Source organism: Zosterops lateralis (assembly GCF_965231275.1).
Source record: "Zosterops lateralis genome assembly, chromosome: 7".
Classification (NCBI taxonomy): domain Eukaryota; kingdom Metazoa; phylum Chordata; class Aves; order Passeriformes; family Zosteropidae; genus Zosterops; species Zosterops lateralis.
This window is the reverse complement of record NC_139767.1, coordinates 2,513,308-2,525,836: the sequence shown is the minus strand read 5'-3', so window position 1 is coordinate 2,525,836 and position 12,529 is coordinate 2,513,308. Positions and strand designations below refer to the sequence as shown.

The 12,529-nt window shown below is 44.4% G+C and overlaps 1 protein-coding gene across 12 annotated transcripts in view; it reads right to left on the bottom strand.

The window, feature by feature from the left end:
* LRRFIP1 (LRR binding FLII interacting protein 1) overlaps positions 1-12,529 on the bottom strand; it is a 100,315-nt gene that overhangs the window by 60,885 nt on the left and 26,901 nt on the right. For 2 of the 12 annotated variants that reach the window (XM_083865216.1, XM_083865211.1), the window contains exon 1: positions 2,754-2,826. The exons of the other annotated variants lie outside the window; for them this stretch is intronic. In XM_083865216.1, the coding sequence (XP_083721342.1) occupies positions 2,754-2,798 (45 nt within the window). In that variant the 5' untranslated portion in view covers positions 2,799-2,826. Of the gene's footprint in view, positions 1-2,753; positions 2,827-12,529 lie in introns of those variants that run through there. 12 annotated transcript variants of the gene reach the window in all.

The window sequence follows — 12,529 nt, the reverse complement described above, 5'->3', positions numbered from 1 at the left end:
CTCAGGAGCACGGGTGTGACTGAACTCATGGGAGTTTGTCAAACCACACTCTTTGAGACTCTTGGACTCTGCTCTGTGCTATAAATACCTTGATTTCTTGCACAGCCTGCAAGCAGCAACGCTAACTTTACATTTCTCTCTCTGTGCTGACTAAACCAAAACAGGCTTTGCCTGGCTGACTTTGGTCTTCATCCAGCCCAACCACTTGGCAGGGCCCAGAGTCGAGTCACCTCTAAGGGCAGTAGCAGAGACAGACACTGCAGCCTGCAAAGACACTGCTGAACATTAGAAAACCATCCAAAAAAATTCACACACTTCTGAAATTCAGCTTACTAAAAGCTGTTCTTTAGGCTCCCTAAGGCATAAATAACTATTCAAGGCGTTAAAGATAAAAAAAAAAAAGAAATTAGAAATCACTAAGACTGAAGGAAGTGATCTTAAATCATCTAAAATTCACTAGTGACTCAGCAAGCAATACAGACCTCAATCAAAAGTGACAGATCATTGTCAAAAACTGAAGACTAAAATTATGAAGCCTAACTGCACTCATTACAAAGCTTTTGCAACTTCCCTTTTATGAAATATTGCTCATCTGACAAGAAGAACTGGCAGCTTCAGCCCTACTGAGCATGTCATACCAAAAAAACCCCAAACCTCATAAGAGGCTTCCGTAAAGCCCTGTGGGCAAAATGAGAGGAGATGGCAACCAGACTGCTGAGATGAACATGGAACTGGGCACCAGCTGAAAAATCATCACCTTAATTTATGGGACTCACTCAAATACTACAAACATACACACTCGATTCTTGTCTTCTTATTGCAGTTGCTAAGAATGATTTACAGTCACCAAGTCCTGAAACAAATGCACTGGAGAACTACAGAATGCTTGTTGCTTTTGCTGGCCTACTTGCTCAGCACTTGACACTCCTGCTTAAGGGTCACTCAGCCTGAAAATAAAAACCCAGCCCTGTGCAGCAGCAAATCTTTACCCTGGCTTAAGGAGTTCCGTATATTTAGATCTGAAGAGAGAAAAAATTAAGCAAGTTGTAACTGGAGCACAACTACCTCTGAGAAAAAAAAAAACAACAAAGCAGGTATTGAGTATCAGCTGGAAAGGGTGAGAAGCATCTTCTGCCGCCTGCAGCAGTGGGGAGAAGCGGGAGCACGGGAAATGCAGCTGCTGTGGAGTGACCCCTGCACAGCCCAGCCCCTTCTGAAGCAGCACTGGTGGGGACGAGGGCTGGCTGTGACCGTGGCCAGGGGATGAAGCACAATGGTGACGGAAGCCGTGGCTTCCTGGCCTCGTGCGCCGCGCCGGGGAAGCTGCGCTGTCATTATCGCAGCGATGAGAGAATTATTTAGGTGAGTTGCTAAGGTAGAGGCCAGAGACACACACACACACATCCTGAAGGTGTGTGCTCTCAGAGCCTGGCCCTCCTGAAATGGCCAGGCCTTCATTGTTCGCCTGGAAGCCCCAAGAAACAGCCAACAAAGACAGGAAGTTATGCTGCTTTTCTGGGCAGTGAAAAATGACTATGTTGACTTGCCACATAGTTACATGTGTAAGAGTTTTCCAGCTATACAAAGCACCCCTCAATTCCAGCCCACTCAAAATTACCTGCTTCTAAGACTAGTAATCAAAGTCAGTGTCGTTATTTTTTGTAGAGGATTGAAGTGTTAGCTTGCCAGCACCAAACCATACCCGGAAAAGCTCTCTGATCCCACTGCCAGAGAAACCTTAAAACACAAGTCTGCCTGGCTAAATTACACCTGCTCCCTGTAGGCAACCACTGCTGTGCATTGCTGCAATAACTATTCTCAGGCTGATTTAAACCACTTGCCAACATGCTTAAGATACAGTCAGCCAGTCATTTTTGGGGCCAACATAATTTTTCACGATGGATGCTGTCCCATTCCAGTGTTCTGTATCCTCTTCCTCAAATATTATAGGACTGTTCATTCCGTTTAGCCAAGTCACACTTCATCAGTCAAAAATCTGATAAGGTTTCTTGCACTCCTACATAATTTAAAGTCTGTTTGCACAGGCAACACCTGATTTGCAATATCCCTGTAACACAGCTGACCAACACAGCTACCCACTAGAATCAGCCCAACCCATGGCAATGTTTTTCCCACATGTGACCCAACCCAGGAGTTCCAGGAGCTCACCTGGGAGTGGTGACTACTTAGCATCGAAACAAGAGCAACTACAATGACTTCTATGTTTAAGAGGTCAAACCAGCATATTTATCTGACTTTTTTTTTGCATATGGGTTATAAATACAAACAACACTTTGCACCACTTACTCATGTGGCAATGAACCCGTGAATCACATAGGGCACGGTCAGTCCACATCCTGCTTTACTGCTCACCTTTCTCTTCAATGCAAATCACTGTTCAGGGGCAGCTGATGAACCTTAGCCTACACGTAAACACAGGGATTCCCTTCTAACACCCCCGGCGCCGCTGGCCCGACAGCCCATCCCGGGCTGGTCTGACAGCTCCTCTCTCTCCCCCTCGCAGTGACAGCTCCTGCCGAGGGATGCCCGGCCCGCCCGCGGCCGTCTGATGGTCCCACGGGGCTGCCGTGACACTTCACTCAGCGATCATTCAGCAGGTTCCGCTGGCCCCCGGAGCGGCTCACAGCTCACGTTTAGGTCAGTGTGATTGCGCAAAGCCAGCCCGGCACAATCCCCCGGGCTGGGCTCGCACGGCCCCCACGTGGAGCCCCGGCCGAGCCCCCCGGGCTTACCTGCTGCTGGGCAGCCGGGCTGAGGCACTCGGCGGCCGCGTCCATGGCTCCCGCTGCCGCCGTCTGTCCCGGCGGGGCCCGCCCGGACGCGCCCGGCACGGCCCGGCCCGGCCCGGCCCGGGGGCGGAGCGGGAGCGGGCGGGGAGCGGGAGCGGCGAGCACGGAGGGACGGCACACACCTGCCGCCGGCATCGCTCCGGAACCCGCACCGCATCCTCCACGGAACGAGCATCCTCCACAGAAAGGGCATCCTCGCCTCCCTTTTGTCCCCGAGGAAGATAAACAGTCCCGGAACATCCCAACAACTCGGCGCACGCCCGCCCGCCCGCCCTCCCTCCGGGCTGCGCATCCACCAGATAACGCCCAGGGCAGATGCTTATAAATATATATTCCTGTTCACGCCAAGTGGCCTTTGCATGGCAGAAACAAACCGCCCCAAATTGCTGTTAATTGCTGCAATTATATCGGTGCTGCGGATTGCGTTGTGTAGAGCCGAGCCTAAGACGAGCCATCCGCACTGCACGGGCTGGGGTTGGTTTTATTCTTTCAGAAACCGCATTACACGCTATGGAATAACGGGGGGAAAAACCCAACAAATCCAAAACGTGTGATTGAAGCTTGACAGTACAGCAGAAGAGCAGGGAAGAGTCCACACCTCACTGGCTGTTCCACTTGGGAATAGTGCTTGGCCAAAAAATAAGGACACCCTGCCTTTCAAAAGGTCTCTGGTGATGAGCTGGATGAGCCGAAGGCACAGAAGGATTGGAGGGCACAAGTGGGTTTAAGTGGCACTAAAGGGAACGATACCCCAAGAACAATTGAAGGCAGGGTCAGAGCAGATATCCTGGCTCCACATAAATCAGTGCCATCTGTTAATTCCACCGGATTCCCCCCAAAGCGCGTCTCGATTCCCCTTGATTCCACCCCAGGCTCGCACACCCATCCCCTCACAAAGGGCATGGGAGCCGCGAGGGCCGGCAGAGCTGCGAAGCTTCAAGAGCTCGTTTTACCCGCTGCCATTGTGCAGCAGCAGGAGCAGAGCACTCGGAGTCATCCTGGCACGGGATTTTCCACGCCAAGCCAGACAGGTCGCTCCTTAGCAACCCAGCCTGCGCCCTCCTTCCCGGCCAGCGAGCCCAGCGAAGCCTCCACCCAGCGACTGAGCTCAGTTTTTCCATGAGCTGCCTGCCCAGGACAAGGAATCTGGTTGCTCAGGCTGGCAGAGCACACGCTGCCATGCTGCTGACAGTGTTTTAGCTAATTTGGAAGCGCTGGCACTGTTTTATATGTGGGGGCAATACTTCAGCCGGATTCACCGGCAGTGCCTGGACCCAAGCCATGTCCCACTGTCCCTGGGAAGGCCAGTCATGCTTCCTTTAAATAAGAGGGATTAGGGATGTCTTAATTTGCAGCCTGCCCCTGGAAGAAACCCTGCTTAAGTCAGGTGGAGCTTTACAATTGTAAACCAGACTGGTTTTATGTAAATCATAGAACTACAGAATGGCTTGGATTGGAAGGAATCTTAAAGCCCATCTCATTCCACCCCCTACCATGGGCAGGGACACCTTCCACTATCCCATGTTGCTCCAAGCCCCATCCAGCCTGGCCTTGGACACTTCCAAGGATCCAGGGGCAGCCACAGCTTCTCTGGGCATCCTGTGCCAGGGCATCACCACCCTCACAGGAAAGAATTCCCTCCCAATATCCCATCCAACCCTGAAGACATTCCCCTGTGTCCTGTCACTCCCATACACCTTGTCAAAAGTCTCTGTCATTCTTGTAACAATTTAAGTACTGAAAGGCTGCAACAAAATCTCCAAAGTCACATCTTTCATTAAACTCCAAAGCCAACACTTGAGTCTACAAGTTATTTTTAACTTCTTCACCAGGTAAACAACCCAACTTTGCTTTAACAAAATAAATTTGAACTGTCTCAAATCCACTCCAGCATGTGCATAAAGAAACTTATAAATACTATATGTTCCTGTGAAGCATCTATAATTTAAATCTTCATTTAACAGGCACTCACTTCATCCTCCAGCAGGTCTGTCTTTTGTGAACAGCCCCAAGTCCAAGAGGATTTATGCCCTACTTCCCAGAGGCTGCTCAGCACTCAGTTTTGGTGCAGGTAACAGCAAGATTTGGGGCTCCCAGCAATGTCTGGTGCTCAGCTGTGAGGAAGGCACTTCTGGACTATGGTAGCTCACCCCAAGGCAGCCAGGACCAGGCACTGGAGGTAATTTTTCAGGAAAAATACATATTGCCTTATATGTAGAAGTTTTAACAGAGAAGAGGAGTGATGTTAACTGTGTAAATCTGAAGGATCAGAACAACTCAGCATGACAAATATCTTCATCTTAGCTGGAAACAGACAATTTGTTCTGGTTCTTGGTTGGCAAGAATTAACCTCCCCTCACATTCACTGGCAAATCTCTACAGGTTTTGCACTGTCACTTGGAAAATACATTGAAAATGTAAGTATTTCCTACACCAGGCACAAATTACCCCCTCACACACACACCTTTTCCTATTTACTTTCCAAGCCAAGATGTTTGGTTTTATTTGGTTTACTTGAGGAAGCACTTCATGCATACCCTGGGATAAATTCAAACAAACAACTGCACTCCAGACCTGCTGGGTTGGAACTGAAGGATCAAGAGGTCTTTTTAATGCTAGCAAACTTCCATTCTCCAGCTCTACAGACCTGACAGTGCTCTGAACACACACTTCAGCATTTTATAATTGATTTTATGTAAAAGGAGGCTCGGAATTCCAATCAGGTCCTGACAAATCCCTGCAAAACTGCAGTGCCTATCTCGTCATAGCTCTCCCCTATTCAGAAAAACAGCATCACCTTCTAAAACTGATATTTATTTACTTATTCAGCACACAGTTCTTGTGTCCACGCATTTTCCATTTGAAATAGGATGCTGTGGAAGAATGACATTAATTACAGGACATACCTAAGCAGGAAGGATGTCCCCAGGGGAAATGTGCATTGCACATACTACAGTGCTAAACTGAGCCTAAGAAAAACAGGTAATGGGAGATCTAGAAGAGGGGAAAAAAGAGTCAGTGGACACTTCCAGAAACCTGCAGGGATAACTGTGAATTAAAACAGAAAATAAAAAGGAAGTTTACTCCACTTAGGACAGGAACTCTGATTCCAATGACACAGACTCCTTATCTCCCCATGGGGAACACACCTCTCCTTTGCAAACACGCACATACAGAATTCATGCCTGCACTCAGAACAATGTAATCCTCAAAAAATGCTGGCCCAAATCCTAAAAATCAGCTTTCCAGAGCAGCAGTTTACCCATAATAACCAACAACTGAGGAGCTGCATCAAAAGCAGGAGGGAAAGATCACCCAGTCAGCCTCCAGGTATGTTAATATCACTGATAACTCAAATTCCAAGGAAGCCTGTCCCCCAGCACAGCTCATACTCAATTGCTTTTTATTTTGTCTTTAAGGCATGTTGTAGGTAGGTTAAGAGGCATGCAAGTAGGAATAAAGTAGTCAAAACCTTTAGAGACAGGTTTAAAAACTGAAAAAACCTCAGAGCACTCTGGCTCCAGCTTGGCCCACCTCAGTATTAATCCTTCATCAAGACAGCAGCCACTTCGCAACACTATCCACACCACCAACATTTATAACTCAGATTATATAATTTATATCTATAAAAATGAAATTCTGTTGTACATTTCCTGCATTCTCTTCAAGTGGTATCACTTTCGGTGAATTTGCCAGTGTTGGTTTATTGGTTGGACTTGATCTTTCCCAACCTAAATGATTCTGTGATTCTTAGAATTTCGGTAATGTCCATCAGTGTCTTATTTAGTCCTGGCTTTCCAAACAGTGGGAACAGAGAAAGTCTCATTTTATGGAAAAAAAGCTAAAAAATACTTTATATTAGAATAAGTATTTGGTTACTCCAGTTTTGTTTTAGTTTTTTTTTAATAAGGTTCATAGTGTTGTTCTTCGAATGTTGCAGAAAGCCAATAAAAACCTCTGGAGTGACGCCCACCCGAAGTCGGAGAGACAGGAAAAGTGATGTCTGTGCCTCATCACTCCATCATGCCTGTCCTCTGGGCCATGCTGGCACGCCTGGAGCCCAGCTGGCCAAGGGAACAAAACCTCCTTGTAGCCCGTCACCAAGGCACTGAGGCAGCCAAGTGCTCCTTGGGAAAACAATGTCCGGTTTTCAGCACCAAAATCCCCTGCCAGGATCAACAGATTATCTTCTGCCCAGCCTGCACAGAGGAGCAGGAGGAGGAAGGAAACTGCTGGATCAGGCGCAAGACAGACTGAATCATGCTCCAGCAGGGAAGCTGGGAGGCTCTTGGGGAGCCAATGGCACATTTGTCATTCAGCTTCAAAACAGTGATGCCATCAACATTTGGATATTGAATACATTCTAAAGCCTGACTACTTCAGCTTCAGAATTTCGAAATATGGGTGGATGAAGAGTTACGTGATCTTCCTGTTTTAGAAGCTACAGATTCAAGAGTGGTTCCCATAATAAAAACTTCTGACCTAGTGTTAAGCTTTTCCACTTCTTTGCTAAATGAAAAAAAAGAAAAGATCAAACCAAAGAAAAAAAAGAGTTTTGATTTGGATCATCTCACAGAACTTGAGTGTACAGATATCTGTGTAAAAACCCACAAAAACGATCCAGCAAGAGCCTTTTACTTGTAGGAAAGTGCTTCTCTGCTGGTGTATCCACAGCACAAGGCTTTGCCATCTCCCAGGCTCTACTTCAACCTAATGAGATTAAAGAGTTGGAATTAACCATTTCCACCATGACTGTGAATTTTGTGAATGGGAAACCCAACAGTAATTCCACAAAGTAGCACACAAAAGGGCAGAGGTTCTGCACTTCATCCTAACCCCATCAGGCATGTTAGGTGGGAAAACATCACCAGCATTTGCAAGCTCTAGTGCCATAGTTAAGCCACCAAGCTTTCCCACTCAAAAAATAGACAAATCAATTCACAGTAAAAATCAAGTCCAAGAAGTCAGCTTTATAGCTAAACATCATTAGGGCTTCAACTCAAATATTTGACTGTATTCACTAGAGAGAATGAACTAGGATGGCGCCTTAAATGAACAGGGATCACATCCTCTGCAAACACAAAAGAATCTCATTATCAAACGCTTTAGCAAAAAAATTGACAATTCCCTTCGAGGAGTGTCCAATTTTCCCATACAAAGAGGATAATAAAGTACACCTACAGTGGAAACCTGGCCAAAAGAACTACTATGGTGTTCCCATGACCACTCTGACTGTGGCCTGAACCTATTTTCCTGGGTCAGGCTCATCCACACCCTGCAATCCTACAAGACTGAAGTTTGGTGGGAAATTAAATGATGTATTTTTTTTGAATGGAAAGTTTTTCTTGCAAGGGCATTCCAAGAGTGATTTCCAGTTTTGTTTTGGGGGTTTCTCAGAACGCCAGAGCTTTGGTTTTCTGTTGTTCTCAATTCCCAAGCACCAGCAGTGGGAACAGGCAGACACTCTGCTCTGACATGCCCAGGGTGCTGCTGTGAGTTATCTGTGTTTAAGGGCTCAGCATTCTCCGTCCTGTTGCTTAACTTATTGAGCCAGAGATTGGGAAGGGGAGGAGGGAATGAGACCCATAACTAATGAAGGAATTTATACATGAGCACTGTCCACTTTGGAGAAACATTTGCTGATGTGCTTGCCAGGAAACCCATCTTGGAGATAGAACTTAGGCATGTGAGCAGAGGCTGGAAAGCCTTGTTGACACAGACCTTTCCCCCCCCACGAAGGAGGAGAATGTTTATTCTGCAGTGAACAGCCTGTACAGCTCGACAATGTAAGAGACAATTAGGGACTTGCATACTACCTCGTAAATTATTGGAGTCCCAAGGAGCTGCTGCTAAAAATACAACAATAAACAATATTTAGCCTGAACAAAAACTGAGCTCCACCAGGAGCTTGCACAGATTACCAAAGCAAATCCTGCCACAAGGAACTGATCTTAAAACACCTCTTAAAACTGAAGTATCTTGTTATCGTTTCCATCTTGGCAGCAGTTTAGAGGCACTTATTATCTCAGAAAATGTTTTTGTTGGTGGGGTTTTGTTTTGGTTTGGGTTTTTTGGGGGTTTTTTTCTTAAGCATTGTAGCTCTGTTCTCCAACACCACTCTATATATAGAGTGCACCACTTCCACTGCTATTTAGCAATCAATCACTCGTCCTGTTTCCAGTCCAAAAAAGCAAAACAGGGATGAAAGAGCAGCTCCAGGATAGGATGTTGGCTTGCAGCTCCTCAGTTAATATCAACTGACCACATTTACGTCACTTCTTCAATTGGCATTTTCTCCCTAAATAGCTCTCTGGTCAGTAAGTGGCTGGTCCCACCAGGGGAGAATTTGGATACTCCCCTACAGCTGTTACCTCTGAGAACAAATCCATGTGTTTTCTACACCCTGGATAATACCACAGTCATGTATTTTACATCAAGACTGTTAACTCACGGAAATAGCTCTGGGGGAGTCCACTTGACTTTGGAAACAGCTGGATGGCTCATACAAATAAATTAATCAATCAGAAACGATACCTAGAAGGAAAAAAAAAAACACCCAGAACCCTCTGGCAGCATTAGCAAATATGGGCTGGAATTTCACAAGGAAAGCATAAAAACCTTCCCAGTGTTGTCTCCTGGAACAGTTATTTGCATGAAGCTGCAGCCAGTGGTTTCTTCTACTTGTTTTACCCAACTTCTTCATAAAAAGAGAGAAGTTTCTCTTTTGCAGTGACCACTTGTAGTTCTTTCTCTATGGCACCAGCAGCGTGTTGCAGCAACTGTTGATCTCATTTAAAATTTAAATAAAACTGATCTTCAGAACACCCAAGTAGAATGGCTGTATTGCAGAGTGCTGCTTAAATACCCTATTTCTGTTTGATTGCAGAACTGCCTCAGCAATTAAAGCCACTCAAAGTTCACAAATGAAAGAGTTGAGTTGTATTTCAGACTTCTGGTGTTTGACTTCTCTTTGGAAGCAAAGCTCCAACCAGAGTTTCTCACTGGGAACTCGTCCTCGGGCACCAGCACACAGCAGAAAGGCTCCTAATGAGGGAGCACACATGCAAAATTAATTCAGCCACTGGTACACATTACTGAAGAGCAAACACATTTGTCTTGACCATAAAGGAAAGCACAACAACCCCATTTGGAACTTGCAATAAACTACAATTATCATCTGGTTCATTTAGAGCATAAACACAGGTTGGGGAGGGTTCTGGGGCTGGGTGGATGCCAACACCTTTTTGATCCATGGACATAAACAGAGGTTTTGTTCCCGACTGGTAAAAATATTTGAAGTATAAATAAGAAGTGAAATTCAGGAACTGCTACAAGCAATGTAATCTGTGAGCCTCACCCTCTGGTCCCCACTGAACTGCAAATTTCATCTCAATAAAAGCTGAACACAGCTCTGCACTTAGAGCACATTAAAATGTAGATACAAACCCCAGCAACTGCTTCAAATAATGCTCACACTGCCAGTCAAAAGAAACCACAACTTTTGAGGTAAAGGTCACTGATGCTGTTCTAGGGATTACCCAGTCTGTGACACAAAGCTCTAAGAAAAGGCATAAATAGAACACTAAGTTCTGCTTTTTTTTTTTTTTTTTTTTTTTTTTTTTTTTTTTTTTTTTTTTTTTTTTTTCTTTTTTCTTTTTTCCTTGAATCAAGTGCACCTGCTTCCAGGTTTAATCTCAGCCAAAATCCCACCTTTGCCTGCATCACAGAAAGAAAAAATACATTTACAGGGAACTCATTATGTGTCAAACAACAGCACTGGGTCTCAACAGAAGCACAGACTTTGCATGCATTTAAGACTGAATTATTCTTTTAAAGCCAAGTAAAATGAAGATCAAAAGTTTCAGGTAATCCACTGAATACTCTTCAAAGCTGAGATTTAATACCCATAATTGCAGTTCCTGGATAGAAACAGCTCAACATGAGTTAAGTGATGGAAACTGCAGTGCTGAGACAAATCCTATGATTATTGTGAAATGGTGTAATATTAGAAATTAGATCATGTGAACTGCTCTTGTTTCAGTGTCACACTGATGTGGCCCCTTCCCATTTTGCAAGAGGTCAGGACAATTTGTCTCTTAAGCTTCAGTGGGAAATTCCTGGAAGAGTTTCATGCCAAAAACTGGTCAGTGAAGTTTCACAGGTCTTGGTCATCAATTAGGAGCAATGAAGAAACCCACAGCACTTCAGTTTCTTGCCCAGAGAACAGAAATCATATGTCCAGAGCTCATCTGTCTCTCTGGAGGAAAGCAAACAGACAGACAGCTTACTACATAAGCAGTATTTTGACATTTTCAGGCACAGCACATTAGATGTGGAGATTTTAGGCCAGCAGAACAACTGAGAAATTACAAGGGGGAAGAAAAAAGAAATCTTTCCCCCAGCTACAGCATTTGCTTTTATCTGGCATACAGGAGAGCACATGGGAGATTTTTTTGGGGGGTTAAGTTTCCAGAGGAAATTTTAAATTAATTTTTAATTAGATTAAATTAATTTTAATTTTAAACGCACTTAAGAAGGGCAACAGCCAGAGGAGGGCGAGTCAGGAGTGCTGAGCTCAGGAGAGGAGGTGTAAGAGGTTTCACTGCTGCCAGTGCAGCAAGACTTGCCAAGTTTGCTCCAGCTGTGGAACTGCCTCCTCTCTGCCCTGACAGAAATGTAAACGCTGCTGTACATTAACAGCACAACAGGATGAGTTCTTGGGAAAAAAAAAAAACAACTAAATTAAATTTAAGAAGTGAATTAAATGCTTTTACAGATTTAGTCCCCTTGACATAAAAAAAGAATGTTCTGATTTGGAGAGGTAGACAGAGAAGCAAGTGCTAAGGTCATTGCCCCACCCAGTGTATCAGAGGAGAAGCACTGATTAATTACTCCATCTAAACAGACCAAAAATTAACTCCAGGTTGTTTGAACTGGCCTGAACCCCACAAGAGGGAGCAGCAGTCAAGCAAATCAAGCAAAGCACACTTTTTTGTGCTCCCAAGGGGACACTACTTCCACCACACAAAGCTGGACCCCTGAATTTTCAATATAAATGTTTAATGACATGGTTATTCAGTCATTGAGGATGTAGATGAAAATTATCATTACAGGATAAGAGGCCACAGCAGAAGGGACCGTCCTCTGTATTCCTACTGAGAACCTGGTAATTCAGCCTTAAATTCTTACCATTGCCAGATACATTTCAACCACCTTATGTGGAGAAGCAAACCAACAAAGCTGGCAGGGGAATTTAGAATTTGTGTTAAGAATTTTAGACATTTAAATATATTTTTATTTTAGTAATTTGTTAATTATTTAATTTATCAATAAATGTTTATTAATGAATTATAAATAATAGTAAATGGTTTATTAATAACTATTTATTAATTTATTGAAATTTAGCATTTAGAACTTTAGAATTTTATAGAAAGCTTAGAATTTTTGTTAGGTCTCCAGACCTCCCCAGATTCTCAAAACTAACCCACAAATCCTAACTAGTTTTCTTTTGTAAGTAATTCCTGTCCTGCAACCTCACTCCCTGCTCCATCTCCAATACTTTTGAAGTGCTCAAACAAAACCTACTGGGGTTTTTATTTAAATACCAGCCAGCCTGTCAAAAGGTAACAGCTTCCACTTTCAGCATCACTTCGACAGCAGAAAAAAAAAAAAAAAAAAAAAAAAAAAAAAAAAAAAAAAAAAAAAAAAACCAAAACAAA